The sequence below is a fragment of the Pelodiscus sinensis genome, chromosome 20 (assembly GCF_049634645.1).
Source record: "Pelodiscus sinensis isolate JC-2024 chromosome 20, ASM4963464v1, whole genome shotgun sequence".
NCBI lineage: Eukaryota > Metazoa > Chordata > Testudines > Trionychidae > Pelodiscus > Pelodiscus sinensis.
The window spans coordinates 3,807,095-3,819,679 of NC_134730.1; the positions used below are offsets into that span (position 1 = coordinate 3,807,095).

General features: G+C 47.0%; 1 protein-coding gene across 3 annotated transcripts in view; it reads right to left on the minus strand.

Moving 5' to 3' along the window:
* Positions 1-3,944: 3,944 nt before the first annotated feature.
* The window catches only part of COX10 (cytochrome c oxidase assembly factor heme A:farnesyltransferase COX10), a 157,125-nt gene continuing 148,484 nt past the window's right edge, over positions 3,945-12,585 (minus strand). For 2 of the 3 annotated variants that reach the window (XM_075903515.1, XM_075903516.1), the window contains one exon: positions 3,946-6,577. In XM_075903515.1, coding sequence (XP_075759630.1) covers positions 6,171-6,577 — 407 coding nt within the window. In that variant the 3' untranslated portion in view covers positions 3,946-6,170. Of the gene's footprint in view, positions 6,578-12,585 lie in introns of all 3 variants that reach the window. The other variant, XM_075903517.1, reaches the window with a different exon arrangement.

Genomic DNA, 12,585 nt, shown 5'->3' on the forward strand with positions numbered 1-12,585 from the left:
GGGAGCCATTTTAGTGACCCCTGGAGTGGTACCTCGTTGGTGCAGTATGCTCCCCCAACGCTCAGTTCCCTCTTGCTGGAGACTCAGACAGCGGGGCAGGAGGGCGGGATGTAGCATGGACGTGAGCAACACATCTCGAAGAACGCCTGTTACGGAACAGGTCACTGTCTTTTCGTCGAGTGCTTGCTCATGTCCATTCCACAACAGGTGATTACCAGCGGTATCCACTCAGAGGTGGGTAGGAGCCACGAACGAGAGGACTGCAGAACCGCCCTACTGAACCCAGCATCATCTGGGAGACGATGGCGTAATGGGTGGCGAAGGAGTGTCCCAGCAACTACGTAGCCACCTGAAATGTCTGGGATAGGGATGTGAGCCAGGAATGCCGCCGGCGAAGCCTGCGCCATCGCTGAGTGCGTCTGCAGAGTCGGTGGCGGGGGAACGCCAGCCAGGCTGTAGCAAGCGCAGGTGCACAGTGATCCAGCTTGAAATTCTCTGGGTGGACACAGCCTGACCCCGCCTTTGCTCAGCAATGGAGATGAACCACTGGTTGGATTTCCAGAACAGCCTCATTCGCTCCAGGCAAAAGGCCAGCCCCCTCCCCCCCCCACCCAACGAATGAAGGCGCCTCTCATCATTAGAAGAGAGGGGCTTGGGACAGAGAACCGGTAGGAATATGTTCTGGCCAGGGGAGCTAATGGCCTTGCTGGGCCTCTGAGCAAGGTGTGGGGGACTCAGCTCCAGGCTCCCGGAAGGGGCGGGGCCTCTGGCAGAAGGGGCGGGGCCAAGACAGCCAGCCATCAGCACCACCCTGACCACATTAGAAGATTTCCTGCTTCTAATGTACTTAAAAACATTTTTCTATGACTTTTTGAATTTTTGGCTAGCTGTTTCTCAAAATCTTTTTTGGCTTTTCTTTATTACATTTTACACTTAATCTGGCAGTGTTTATGCTCCTTTCTATTAACCTCTCTAGGATTGGACTTCTACTTTTCAAAAGATGCCTTTTTATCTCTCACTGCTTCTTTTATATGGTTACGCCCCGGTGGCTCTTTTTTAGATCTCTTACTAAGTTTTTTAATTTGGGGTATACTTTTAAGTTGGGCCTCTATTATGGTGTCTTTAAAAAGTTTCCATGCAGCTTGCAGGGATTTTACTCTAGTCACTGTACCTTTTAATTTCTGTTTAGCTAACCTCCTCATTTTTGAGTGATTCCCCTTTCTGAAATTAAATTCCAGAGTGTTGGACTGCTGAGGTGTTCTTCCCACCACAGGAATGTTAAATGTTATTATATTATGGTCACTATTCCCAAGCGGTCCTGTAATAGTTACCTCCTAGACCAGATCCTGTGCTCCACTCAGAACTAAATCGAGAATTGCCTCTCCCCTTGTGGGTTCCTGGACCAGCTGCTCCATGAAGCAGTCATTTAAGGCATCGAGAAATTTTATCTCTGCATCTCGTCCTCAGGTGACATGTACCCAACCCAGTCAATATGGGGATAATTGCAATCCCCCCATTATTGAGTTTTTCATTTTGATAGCCTCTCTAATCTCCCTTAGCATTTCAACGTCACAATCACTGTCCTGGTCAGGTGGTTGATAATAGATCCCTACAGCTATATTCTTATTAGAGCATGGAATTACTATCCATAGTGATTCTATGGAACATGTTGATTTACTTAAGATTTTTACTTCATTTGATTCTACATTATCTTTCACATATAGTGCCCCTCCGCCACCCGCACGACCTATTCTGTCCTTCCGATATATTCCAGTATGATTGTGTCCCACTGATTGTCCTCATTCCACCAGGTTTCTGTGATGCCTATTATGTCAATCTCCTCCTTTAATACGAGGTACTCTAGTTCACCCATCTTATTATTTAAACTTCTAGCATTTGTGTAGAAGCACTTTAAAAAATGGCCACTGTTTATTTGTCTGCCGTTCCCTGATGTATTAGATTCTTGTATATGTGATTGTTTCTTGTCTGATCTGGCCCATACTTTATCCTCTCCCCTTCTCTCTTTTTGACTAAAGCCTAGAGAATCTCCATCAATGAACTCTCCTCTAAGAGAAGTCTCCATCCGATCCACATGCTCCTCTGCACCAATTGGCTTTCCCCCATCTCTTAGTTTAAAAACTGCTCTACGGCTTTTTTAACGTTTAGTGCCAACAGTCTGGATCCACCTTCGTTTAGGTGAAGCCCATCCTTCCAGTATAGACACCCCCTCTCCCAAAAGTGTCCCCAGTTCCTAATCAATCTAAACCCCTCCTCCCTACACCATCATCTCATCCATGCATTGAGACTCTGAAGTTCTGCCTGCCTACCTGGCTCTGCGCGTAGAACAGGAAGCATTTCTGAGAATGCTACACCAGAGAGGTCCTGGATTTCAGTCTCTTTCCTAGCAGCCTAAATTTGGCCTCCAGGACATCTCTCCTACCCTTCCCTACGTCATTGGTACCTACATGGTAGTAAAAAGAAGTCCACCCAGGGAGTGACCCACCTCTGGAAGACAGAGTGGGTGACCTCTGCATGCAGCCTCCACTTGTGGTGAAAAGAGAAATCTTGGCTCAAGCAATTCACGAGAGTTCAGGGCTCCTAGGAGGTGAAAAGCCTCCAGGCTGCTCTCAAGTGCAACACAGAAATCCAAGCGTTCAAGGGCCTCCTGGCAGAGGGTTGTAGATCGGGCTCCTCTCTGTTGATATACAACATCGAGGCCGCATTGCCCGTGAGGACTTTGATCTCCGTGCCTGGAGGTGGGGGCGGAGGGGCGCAGAAGGCCTGGCACGCGAGATGTACCGGTCTGAGCTCTTTGATGTTGATAATGGGCTCCCCAGCTGAGGTCTGAGGCATCTGATATGAGCTCAATGGTAGGAGGCCATGGTGCTCATTCGGGGTAGTGTCCCAGTGGTGCGGAGGGCTTATGGGTCCATGGTGCTGATGCATGTGTCTCCGAGGGGCTGTACTCCTGCACTGATGGGCCATGCTGTGAACCCCTGTGGCATGATAGTCAGAGGGCAGTTCGTGGGGCTGGCCTTTCTGTGGTAGCTTCCTGGTGCCTGGGCCCTTCTCTCTGTGGAATTCGCTGCCGAGCCTCAGGGGAGCCTGCTGTGCCAAGTACAGGTTTTCCCTTGGAACATGGAATTGCAGAGGCCTTGCATGCTAGTACCCACGTGGCTTAAGAGGTCCGCTGTTTGGGGGAGAGGGGATGGAGTGGGCTGGGTGCTCCGCTCTGCCTCAGTCAAGCCCCTTAAGCGCAACAGATGGGGAGACGTCTGACAGGACTCTGCTCATTCGCCACCTTGTCCCCTTTTCTCTGAGGTGGAGCAAGCAGCCCCTTGTTGCCCTCCTCAGCGTCTTTGCCAGAGCTGGCGAGGGGGAGTGCAGTTGGGGCACTACATGCTGATCCCTTGGTGCCGGCGCCAAGAAGTGTGTCAGTCCCAGGGTTAGGGCCTCATGAGAAATGCTCAAAATCAAGTGGCCCACTCCTTAGTCCTAGGCCTACAGGACTTACACATTTTGCACCTGTTGCTGACGAGAGCATCACCAAGAGCACAGGCAGCTTCTATGTGGTGACTGAGTGGCATAGACTGTTTGCATGAATCACAAGGTTTAAATGCCCCAATCTAGGTCCAAGTCCCTAGGGGACCAGCTACTCTAATCATTATGGGTAAACTGACTATGAAGAATACTACCAATGGGGAGAAGACAACAGCCAAGGCTGGAGCTGTTCCGATGCAGCGTCACTGGTGGCAGGAAGGACCCGAGAGTAGGGGGAGCGTGTAGCACCCCTTATACCATGCCAGAGAGGCGCTACTCCTGGGGTTGCTAGAGGCACTCCCTTATGGGTACTGCTAGGGGGAAGCTTCTGGCACCAGTACATGTGGCGAGCACACCCCCCCATTGTGGAATGGACACAAGCAAGCACTTGAAGAAGAAATAATACCATGGCCGCTATTTCTCTTGTACAATATGTGTTTTATTGCAGAATAAATCAGACATTTACAGATTTAGAAGTTGCACTGGGCTGTATTCCTATGCAGTGTGCCCACAGTAAACAGCCCGAATCAAACAGAGAGTGTCTCAGATAAACAGTAGCAGGGAACTCAGCTCTGGGGTGTGCAATCACTGGAGAGAGGCTTTAAATGCCACTTAAAATATCTGATTCTGTTCCCACAGAGCTCAGTTGCCAAGCGAAGCCAAAGATAAAGGAGTCACTTCTGATTGACACCAGTGTCAGCGACACTAGAATCTGTTTCTGCACCATTAAAGGATGCGGTCAGGTTTTTATACCAGGCTAGATACATTATTCCATTTCACCACTGGCAGAACTGTCCATCAGCAAAAGCCCTTGGAACAGTATTCAAATGGACACTATACACATCGGGAAAAGCTTGGGGCTTGTTGATAGGAGGGATGCTAGTGTCTAATCCACACCCACACCCAGCTGCCACTCTGCATTAAACAGCCTAGGACCTCACAACAGACGTACGTATGTGTGCGTGTGTGTGTGTGTGCGCGCATCCATCCGTCCCATGCTTTATGATGCAGCTGGGGAGGTTTTGCTGTGAATTGGCGTGAGCCAGACTGAGCACCACAACTGCCTACCCTAATCCGCTAATCGAACAGTCGACAGAAAACTATCGACTATTCGATTTGGGAAGTAATTGCATTTTAACATCCCTTGTTTATAGTGAGGAAAATGCAAGCTATTTTACGCTTGGTAACAAACACAATGAAAACTGTCACCTACCCCTTGTCTACACTGTGTGCTGCTATGTTTAACATCATGTTAGCTGGTCATGGCTAAAGGTGCAGTGCACCCTGGGTTAGCCACAGCCCACTAACAGGACTACGAAAGAGCAATGCTTGTCTGCACTGCCTTACATCATGTTAATTAACATATTATAACATGACACGTTTTCCCTGGGCCGCCAAGCCCTTCCAGTAAACTTCAGCAGTACTGGTTGCAATCTGGACTTGCTGAATTAGCCTTTAAATTCAGCCTCGAGCTGGAATAAAAAATGGTTTTCCTCAGAGTGGGGAAACCACGATCCCCACCAATAACGCTCCTCACAGCAATCTTCTCTTGGAGCGGCATCTGTGCTGTGATACTTAATACAGTTGTCACATTCCTTAATGCAAGCTCAGGATTCAATTAATTACAGGAAACGTCTCACCAGCAGACAGACTTTTAGATTGAACAGGTTGGCACAATTCCTATTAGAAAACCTGAAACTCCTGGACTCTGAGGGCCTGATCCTGAGCTGGTGTAAATGGGCAACGCTCCCATGAAGTTGGAGTAGTTATGTCAGTCGACACCAGTTGAGGATCTGGTCCTGAGCATTCAAGCCCTGACGATCACTCCTAGAACGTGCTCTAGGTAGGGCGAGAAGTTCCTCTGAGACAGAGTAGAATAAAAATCGCTGTATCTGAAAGATATGGACTAGGAACTATCTCCGTTCAGCCAGAGGCTCTTTAAATGCTAATGCACCGTGTGTTGTATGAGCTACAAAGTGCTGAAGACCTGATGGAACACAATGTGGCTTCTCTGAAAACATATGAAAGTGAACCGACTCCCTGTGAAAGGTGCTGGATTGACAGTCCTGGCAACTGACGCTGTTCATTTAGCCATAGGTGGGATGGCACAACCGTGGCAGTGAAAACTTCCCACTCACTACCCTGCCAACGTGCCCCAATGCCGTTCTGCCTGCTCATAGGGGGCCAGAGGAACGCTCAAGATGCAAACGCTCTCCCTGGCCTCCTCACTAAGAATGTCAATGAGGAGGGCCAGTTGGGGGGGATGATGCTTCTGCAATGCAGATACTTTCTCACTTCACTCGCCCCTCTTGTCACTGTTCACCAAGCTCATTTCACACGGGCTAGCAGGAAGCCAAGGGGACAGGATTCATTTTTCACCTAGGCTGGAGTTTAAATTCATGACCTCAGAAGTGAAAAAGGCTTTGATCCCATTGACCCAGCCTATTTAAGTCCCCCAAGTCCCTCCCTCTAAAAAGAAATCAGAAAAGAATTATGTAAAGTGGTCTCCGGGCACAAGGGATTATCTTTAAACACAGTACCATAGACTTTCGCACCCATAATTAGCACAGAGGTGTCGCTAGCTCCGACTGGCACGAAGGCAATCCCATTTCCACAGTATGGCTGTGATTTCAGCGGAGATGGTTGCTTTTGTCTTCGCTCTCCAGCAGGGATTTCTTACACGTAAGCATGAGCAGGAGAAGCATTGGCAAGTGCCACAGGCTGCAGAAGAAAAGTTTCCTGGAGCTGCTACGATCTGCATCCCTGTAGAAGCGAAAGCCGAGGTAGGAAATGTACAGGTTGATAGGGAGTGAAACAAGGGGAAAATTCCACGTGGTGACATCGAGGAGAGGGGCCACCGTGGAGAGTCCAATTAAGGCCAAGCAGTGACGCAGAGCAACCCGCCTGCACATGGCAGGGTGGGTGACAGACATCATGCAGTAGCCTCCTCGTGAGTAATCCTCCCGGAGGCCCCAGCTCAAGGCATTGAAATGAGGAAACTGCCAGGAGTAGAGAATTCCTCCCAACAGCAATGCACCTGCAAAAGGAAAGAAAAGGAAACATTAGAGGGCTGATCTAGTCCCTTGCAAAGGAGCACAGCATAGGCCATTTCGACACCTTCATGGAGCCATTCCACCAAGTGCTGCTACTAGAGAGCTAAGAGCAACTGCTCCCCACCCCCGGGGCTCTCAGCACTTACAAAGAGCCTCTCGCTCAAAGACTGCAATGAAATCAAGAGGACATGCTCCCCTGATCAGCAAGGATGCGGTTTTTGGAGATATTTTTTAACCCGCAAGCAGTGTTTCTTTAAATAATGTTTTTCTGATCGATGGCATGTCGGATGCACCTGTCACCTCAGTGTCTAGGTACCAGCTCAGTTTCTATCTGGAGGGTGATTTGTTGAAACGTCCGAGAAGTTTGGTAAGAATTTTTTCATCGTGTCTAGGCCAATGTTTCTCAACCTTTTTTAAATAAAGTACCCCTTTAAAAAAATATTATAAGTACCCCCAGTACCTACAGTTTTCAGACACACAATTTTTTTTTCTACCATTGCAACACATTTGTTTGAACAACTTAATTGTAGCCAGGCGGGCAATGAAATTTTTGGGTGTAAAAAATACAAAAATAATAAAGCGCTGTAAAACTTAAAACAAAAATTCAGTTTTCTCCAAACCTCAGTTGTGTTGACGTACCCCCCAGACTTCTCTCGAGTACCCCTAAGGGTACTCGTACCATGGGTTGAGAAACACCCGTCTAGGACACCAACTCATCTCTCCCACATTTCCTGGCTGGGGCACCCAGAACAGGAGGCTCAGCTGGGATTTCTCTGTCTTCATTTTATGAAGACTGCGAATTGCTCGCAGGCATGGAGACTTCCCAACTTCTTAATCCTTACACTCTGGGGTGGCAAGGTACTGCCATGGCAGACTTGACCAGAAGGTGGTGGAGAGCTGCTTGCTTCCAAAGATTAACTCTGAATCCCGGCTTTAAAGACAAAAGCAGCTAACTGATGTATTCTTCAGGACGCCCTAAACACACATGGGATCTGACCCAAAGCAGGCTCCAGTCAAGGAGATCTTCATGGATTCCAGGGCAGTTTGGACTGGGCTATATGCAGGAAGAACCTTCATCTACACTACATCACACCTGTTGAGCCATCTTGGACTTGGCCTATTGTTCCCTTCTCTTCTTACCTCCCCCGCCCAAGCCTTGATATCTTCTTTGTACCTTCCCACCTCCATGTGTTGAGCCCTCCCACTTCCGAGCCCAAGCTCCCAGCCTTTCTTGTTCATCTGATGAAGGTGGAACCAGGCTCTAAAGTCAATAGCAAAATTCGCCTTTAATCAGAGGAAGATTAGATCTGTTCTCTTCCCTAAAAGCTCACCTCTTCCCAGGAGACCGTAAGGAATGAGTCCATAGTAACTAGCACAAACCAAGTCCCAGCTCCAAAAGGACACAGGCACTGAAGCCCCACGGTTAGTGATCCAAGTCCCCAGGCTAGGCTCTGTTGTGATCCACCAAGTACCCTAGTTTGTCTCTGAGCATGTTCACTGCTGCTTCCCTCAACTGTCTGGATGCCCACCCTCCACGTGAGCCTCAGCGTCATCCACGAATTGAGGAAAGTTAGATGGAGGCGTGCCTGTCTTGCCAACAAGGCCTGATCCTATAGGCAAGCTCTGAGTATGCCTAAGGGGTCAGACCCCATTCAAAATGCAGAGTGAGGAAATGGTAGTGCAACAATCCACCTAGCCCAGTGGTCAGTGCACACACCCAGGATGGGCGAGGTTCAGTTCCCCCCTCTGCTCAAAGAGAATGGATTTGAACAGAAATCTCCTACTTAGGAAGAGCATACTAACCACGTGTGGGTTGTTCTCCGTCTCTCCTCCATAAATAGAGCCCTTAGACCCATGCTCAATAAGGATAATATAGTCTGTTCACCTTATGTATGGGAATGCTGAGCTGCATGGCGAAGAGGCAAACACAGAAAGCCATTACAACTGCAGCATTATTTTGAATAGACAAGTGCTTTTTTATAGGACAAATAAGAGAAGTCCAGCCCCAGCTCCTCTCTCACTCAGTGCAAAGGATGCACATTCTAGAGATACTGACATTAATACCCTAACGCTACTATATTTGTTAAGCAGTCAGTTAAAATTCATATCCTGCATTTCCCTGACATATACAAGCTATACATTGTATACTGGTGATTTCATTTACCATCACAAGGCAGCCACCTCTGGGATTAAAAGCAGCAGCTGTTAAACAATGCACAATCGTTTAGGACAGGGAGAGGAGACTAGTCTTTGCAGTTAACGTCCCCCAGCGTGCCCCTAGGGGAATTTTTGAAGGCAGGCAATTGCACAGGAGGGATTTGGTCAGGACGTCACTGTTAGCCCTTACAAAATGTGCATGGATTTTTTAGTGATGGCAAGTGATCAGGATCCCCCCAGTCTGTCTCACTGTAAAGACGATACCTTTAGCAACACCGTGTCCCTGACCACTGCTTCAATATTGACTCAAAAAGTGGGGAGGGCCGCCCACGGAGAGGAAAACCCACTTGCACGAGGTGGTGTTGGTGAGAGGGTTGTCCCCTCTAATTACCAACCTGGCCTGGCATTAGCTGTAAAACTTTTGATGAATTTGTTTCAAATGGTTTAGTTGTCATTTGGGAGTTTGCATTGTAAACACCAAATATTTCTTCTAAAAATGCCCCATTTCTTGTACAGGGAAAGCTCACTAAACACAGATCAGCCTAGAGAGGTTCATGCGACATGCAGCAATGAACCGCATTGGCTAAAACAGGAGGGGACTGACACTTTCATTATAAGGCATTGGCTCCACTGCAGTATAGGGGCCAACGTATTGGTGTATTTCCTGGACTAGTGCGTTCCTGGAAATGCACTAAGAGCAGGAATAGCTTATTTTCTACCCCTACCCTGCTCACTGTTTTTTTTTTCTTTTCAGACCAAGCAGAGAGTTTTCTAGTCCCTAAACGCATGGTGGTTTGCCGAACACCCGTTGCATCTGTATGCCTAGGCTGGGGCAACAGGTGTTATATGTCATCAATATAACCAAAAGGGGGAAAGCGTTAACTGGTGTTGAAACTCAGTATAGACTTGCTCCCTTTTCTGTCTCGTTTTTGGCCCTGCATATGTATGACTGAAAAGTGGCCAACCAGGCATGTAAAATAAACATAGAATGGTGAAAATATCAGCTCCAAAACAGATGTTGAAATCTTATTGCATTTCCCAAAGCTGGTGTTTACTGCCTTGGCAACCTAAGAATGCTGTTTTGCTTAAAGCACAATTTTAGTAATTCTTCTGCCTTGAATAATGTGAAGGAATTTTAAAATTATTTCCAGACTTTGGTAGCTGACTGACAGATTAGGGGAGAGCACCGGCCTTTCGTCTCAAGGAAATTAGGTACGAGTTTGGCTCGTATCAGAAGTGAAAGGGTTTGGAAGTCTAAGCTTAGCTTTTAATGGACTGTAGTCAGAAAACAACCACCCACAGTTCTCCTTGATATGACACAACTGGCTCTCCTTAGTTAAAAGATGTTGAACAAATTACTCCTCTTTAATCCAGACAAGGTAGATTAGAGCTGGGAGACTTGAATTAGTCCAGCTGCACCCATCTGCCTATGGGCAAACGTGATTTTTCAGGCTATATTATATTCCTCACCTTCCTTAATTAATTCTAAATTCTTTGCAGTAGTCCTGCATGATTTTTACAGAAAATTACCCAACAAAAAAGACACCTGATGCTCCCTGAAAGATTCCTTTTATCTCGGTTTTGAGTTTGTTCACAGCCAAAATTTAACAAGCTGAAAGGAACCTTTCCTTTGAGAATCTGTAAGCGGGCAACTGTTGTGGCCTGGGAGAAAGGGGTTAGAATTCAGTTATGGTATCTTGTCTTTCCCCAATGACTTATCGTTGAAGAATGAAATTCAATGCACTACCAGCCCAAAATTCTTCCGAGGACACGAACAACTATGATTCTTAGTAGTCCTGGGGCACCTTCGAGACTAACAAAAACCATACAGAATCATGATTCGATATATTTTTATAAGTCTCTAAGGTGCTACTTGTTTTTAAAGTCACAGATTAACACGGCTACTCCCTGAAACATTTTATGATTTTTGGGTGAATGTAGATGCTTATTTTTATAATGGCATTATTGTCAGTCTTCAAAGACATTGGCTGTTGTATTCATTTACTGGGTGTATGCTACATAGTCGTAGCTAATTTACATGCCTACATACGTGCATGCTCAGTAGTGTACAGCAAACATACCTCATTACATCTTTGGGCATGACCGTGTCATCTGCATGAGGGCTACACTGCCTTGAAAGGCAAATATTTTCTCCTTTAACCTGATGGCAGAATTTTCTTCTTGGGAGGTGCACTCTCCCCTCAATCAGCTTGAGGGGCAGAAAATGGCTGTTTGGGGTGCGTGAGGTGGCCTCCATCTATGCACAAAATGTTGCATAGGCATGCTTTAAAAATAACATCATTTATTTTATAGGGAAAAATGCAGGCGGCTGTTTAATTTTCAACGTCCACCATTCTTTGCAGGGGCGAGAGTGGGATTACCTGCATACAACAGAAATCTCGATGTGTGACCCTAGAACATTCTCAAGCATCAAGGCATCGCATACTTGTCTAGTCAGAAGTCTCAGAAAGGCTAACTGGTGACAGAATTTCACTGTATTTCACAGCTCTAATATTTCTGCGGTGGTAGCATGGTAAGCCTTCAGCTGGTATTTTTTTCTACTACAAACAGACTATACCATTGACTGTGTCAATTGATGTGTGAGTGGCTGAGTAGCTGAGTAGCCTTGAGGAGGAAAAAAAAATGTATCCCTTCTATAGCTTGCTTGTTGTATTTATACAAGGTCTCTACACTGCACACAATAGGACTGACTATCAATGTAGCCCTACATGTTTCTCTGCTCCAGCCTCCATGTTCACTGATAATTGTGTGCTTTCAAGGTTATATGGTTATGTAAACTAAGGGCAAGGGGGAAAAAAAATCCCAAACCAAAAAAGCTTCATGGTCATGGGTCTGAATAGCCATTTCTTTTGAAGGATGGCACAAAGGACTTGTGGAACAGGACTGCTTCAGTGGAGCAATAGACTTGTGTGCCGGAGTAAATAAAGGGAAGAGAATGCTGCGTCTGTATCTGAACTGCAAGCAGAACAAAAGGAGGATATTAAATAGTCACTAGAAATGGGATAGGCAAGAAAGGTGGCAACGAGATTTCCATCTTGAGGGCTTCTTTGGGACAACCTCAAAAGGAACGAGGTCTATAGCTTTCTTCAGGTGTGTTCACCTGTGCGTGCATAGAACACCCATTTTTTCCATTACACACACGGTATACTGTAGGCTCCACACATGCTCCTGAAGGCCTCATAGCTGAAATATCTTTCAGCGGGGATACAAAATAACCCTTTGCTCTCTATGGAAGAGCCAGATGAGAGAGAAACACCTGGGTAAGCATGGAAGAAGCAGTTGGCCAACCGGTATATTTGCCAGGTAACTGACCCTTGGCAGTGGAAGCCAGCCACGCTGGGTAGGAGCAGTCCCGGTCGCAGAGGGGCCGGTAGCCAGGCAGCGGGACCTCACAGCTGCAGTGGGAGTGGGTGGCTGGCCGGCAGCTAGGAGATGAGTCAAAATGGTTAACCAGTTAAATGCTCTCATTGAACCGTTTTAATATCCTTAGTCTGATTAAGGAGTTAGTCCGGGACTGCTTTAGAAGGACAACAACGACATGCTCTTTTGATTTCATCTTAGCTAACGTTAGCATCATGTCTATTGCCTCAAACATTACTCTACGGATTAACGAAATGACTGAGCCGTTCACAGGCGCAAGTGTGCCTAGGGAGTGTCTGCAGAAGCGTCTCAAAGTAACATTTTCAGCCAAGTACTATAACCATGGATAGCCACACATGGGGTTAGATGCAAAGGCCCCGCAGCCTTCCTTTGCAGCTACTAGGCTGACTCACTGACTCCGATGAGTCTTTACTGTTGCTGTGTTGGTGCCCCC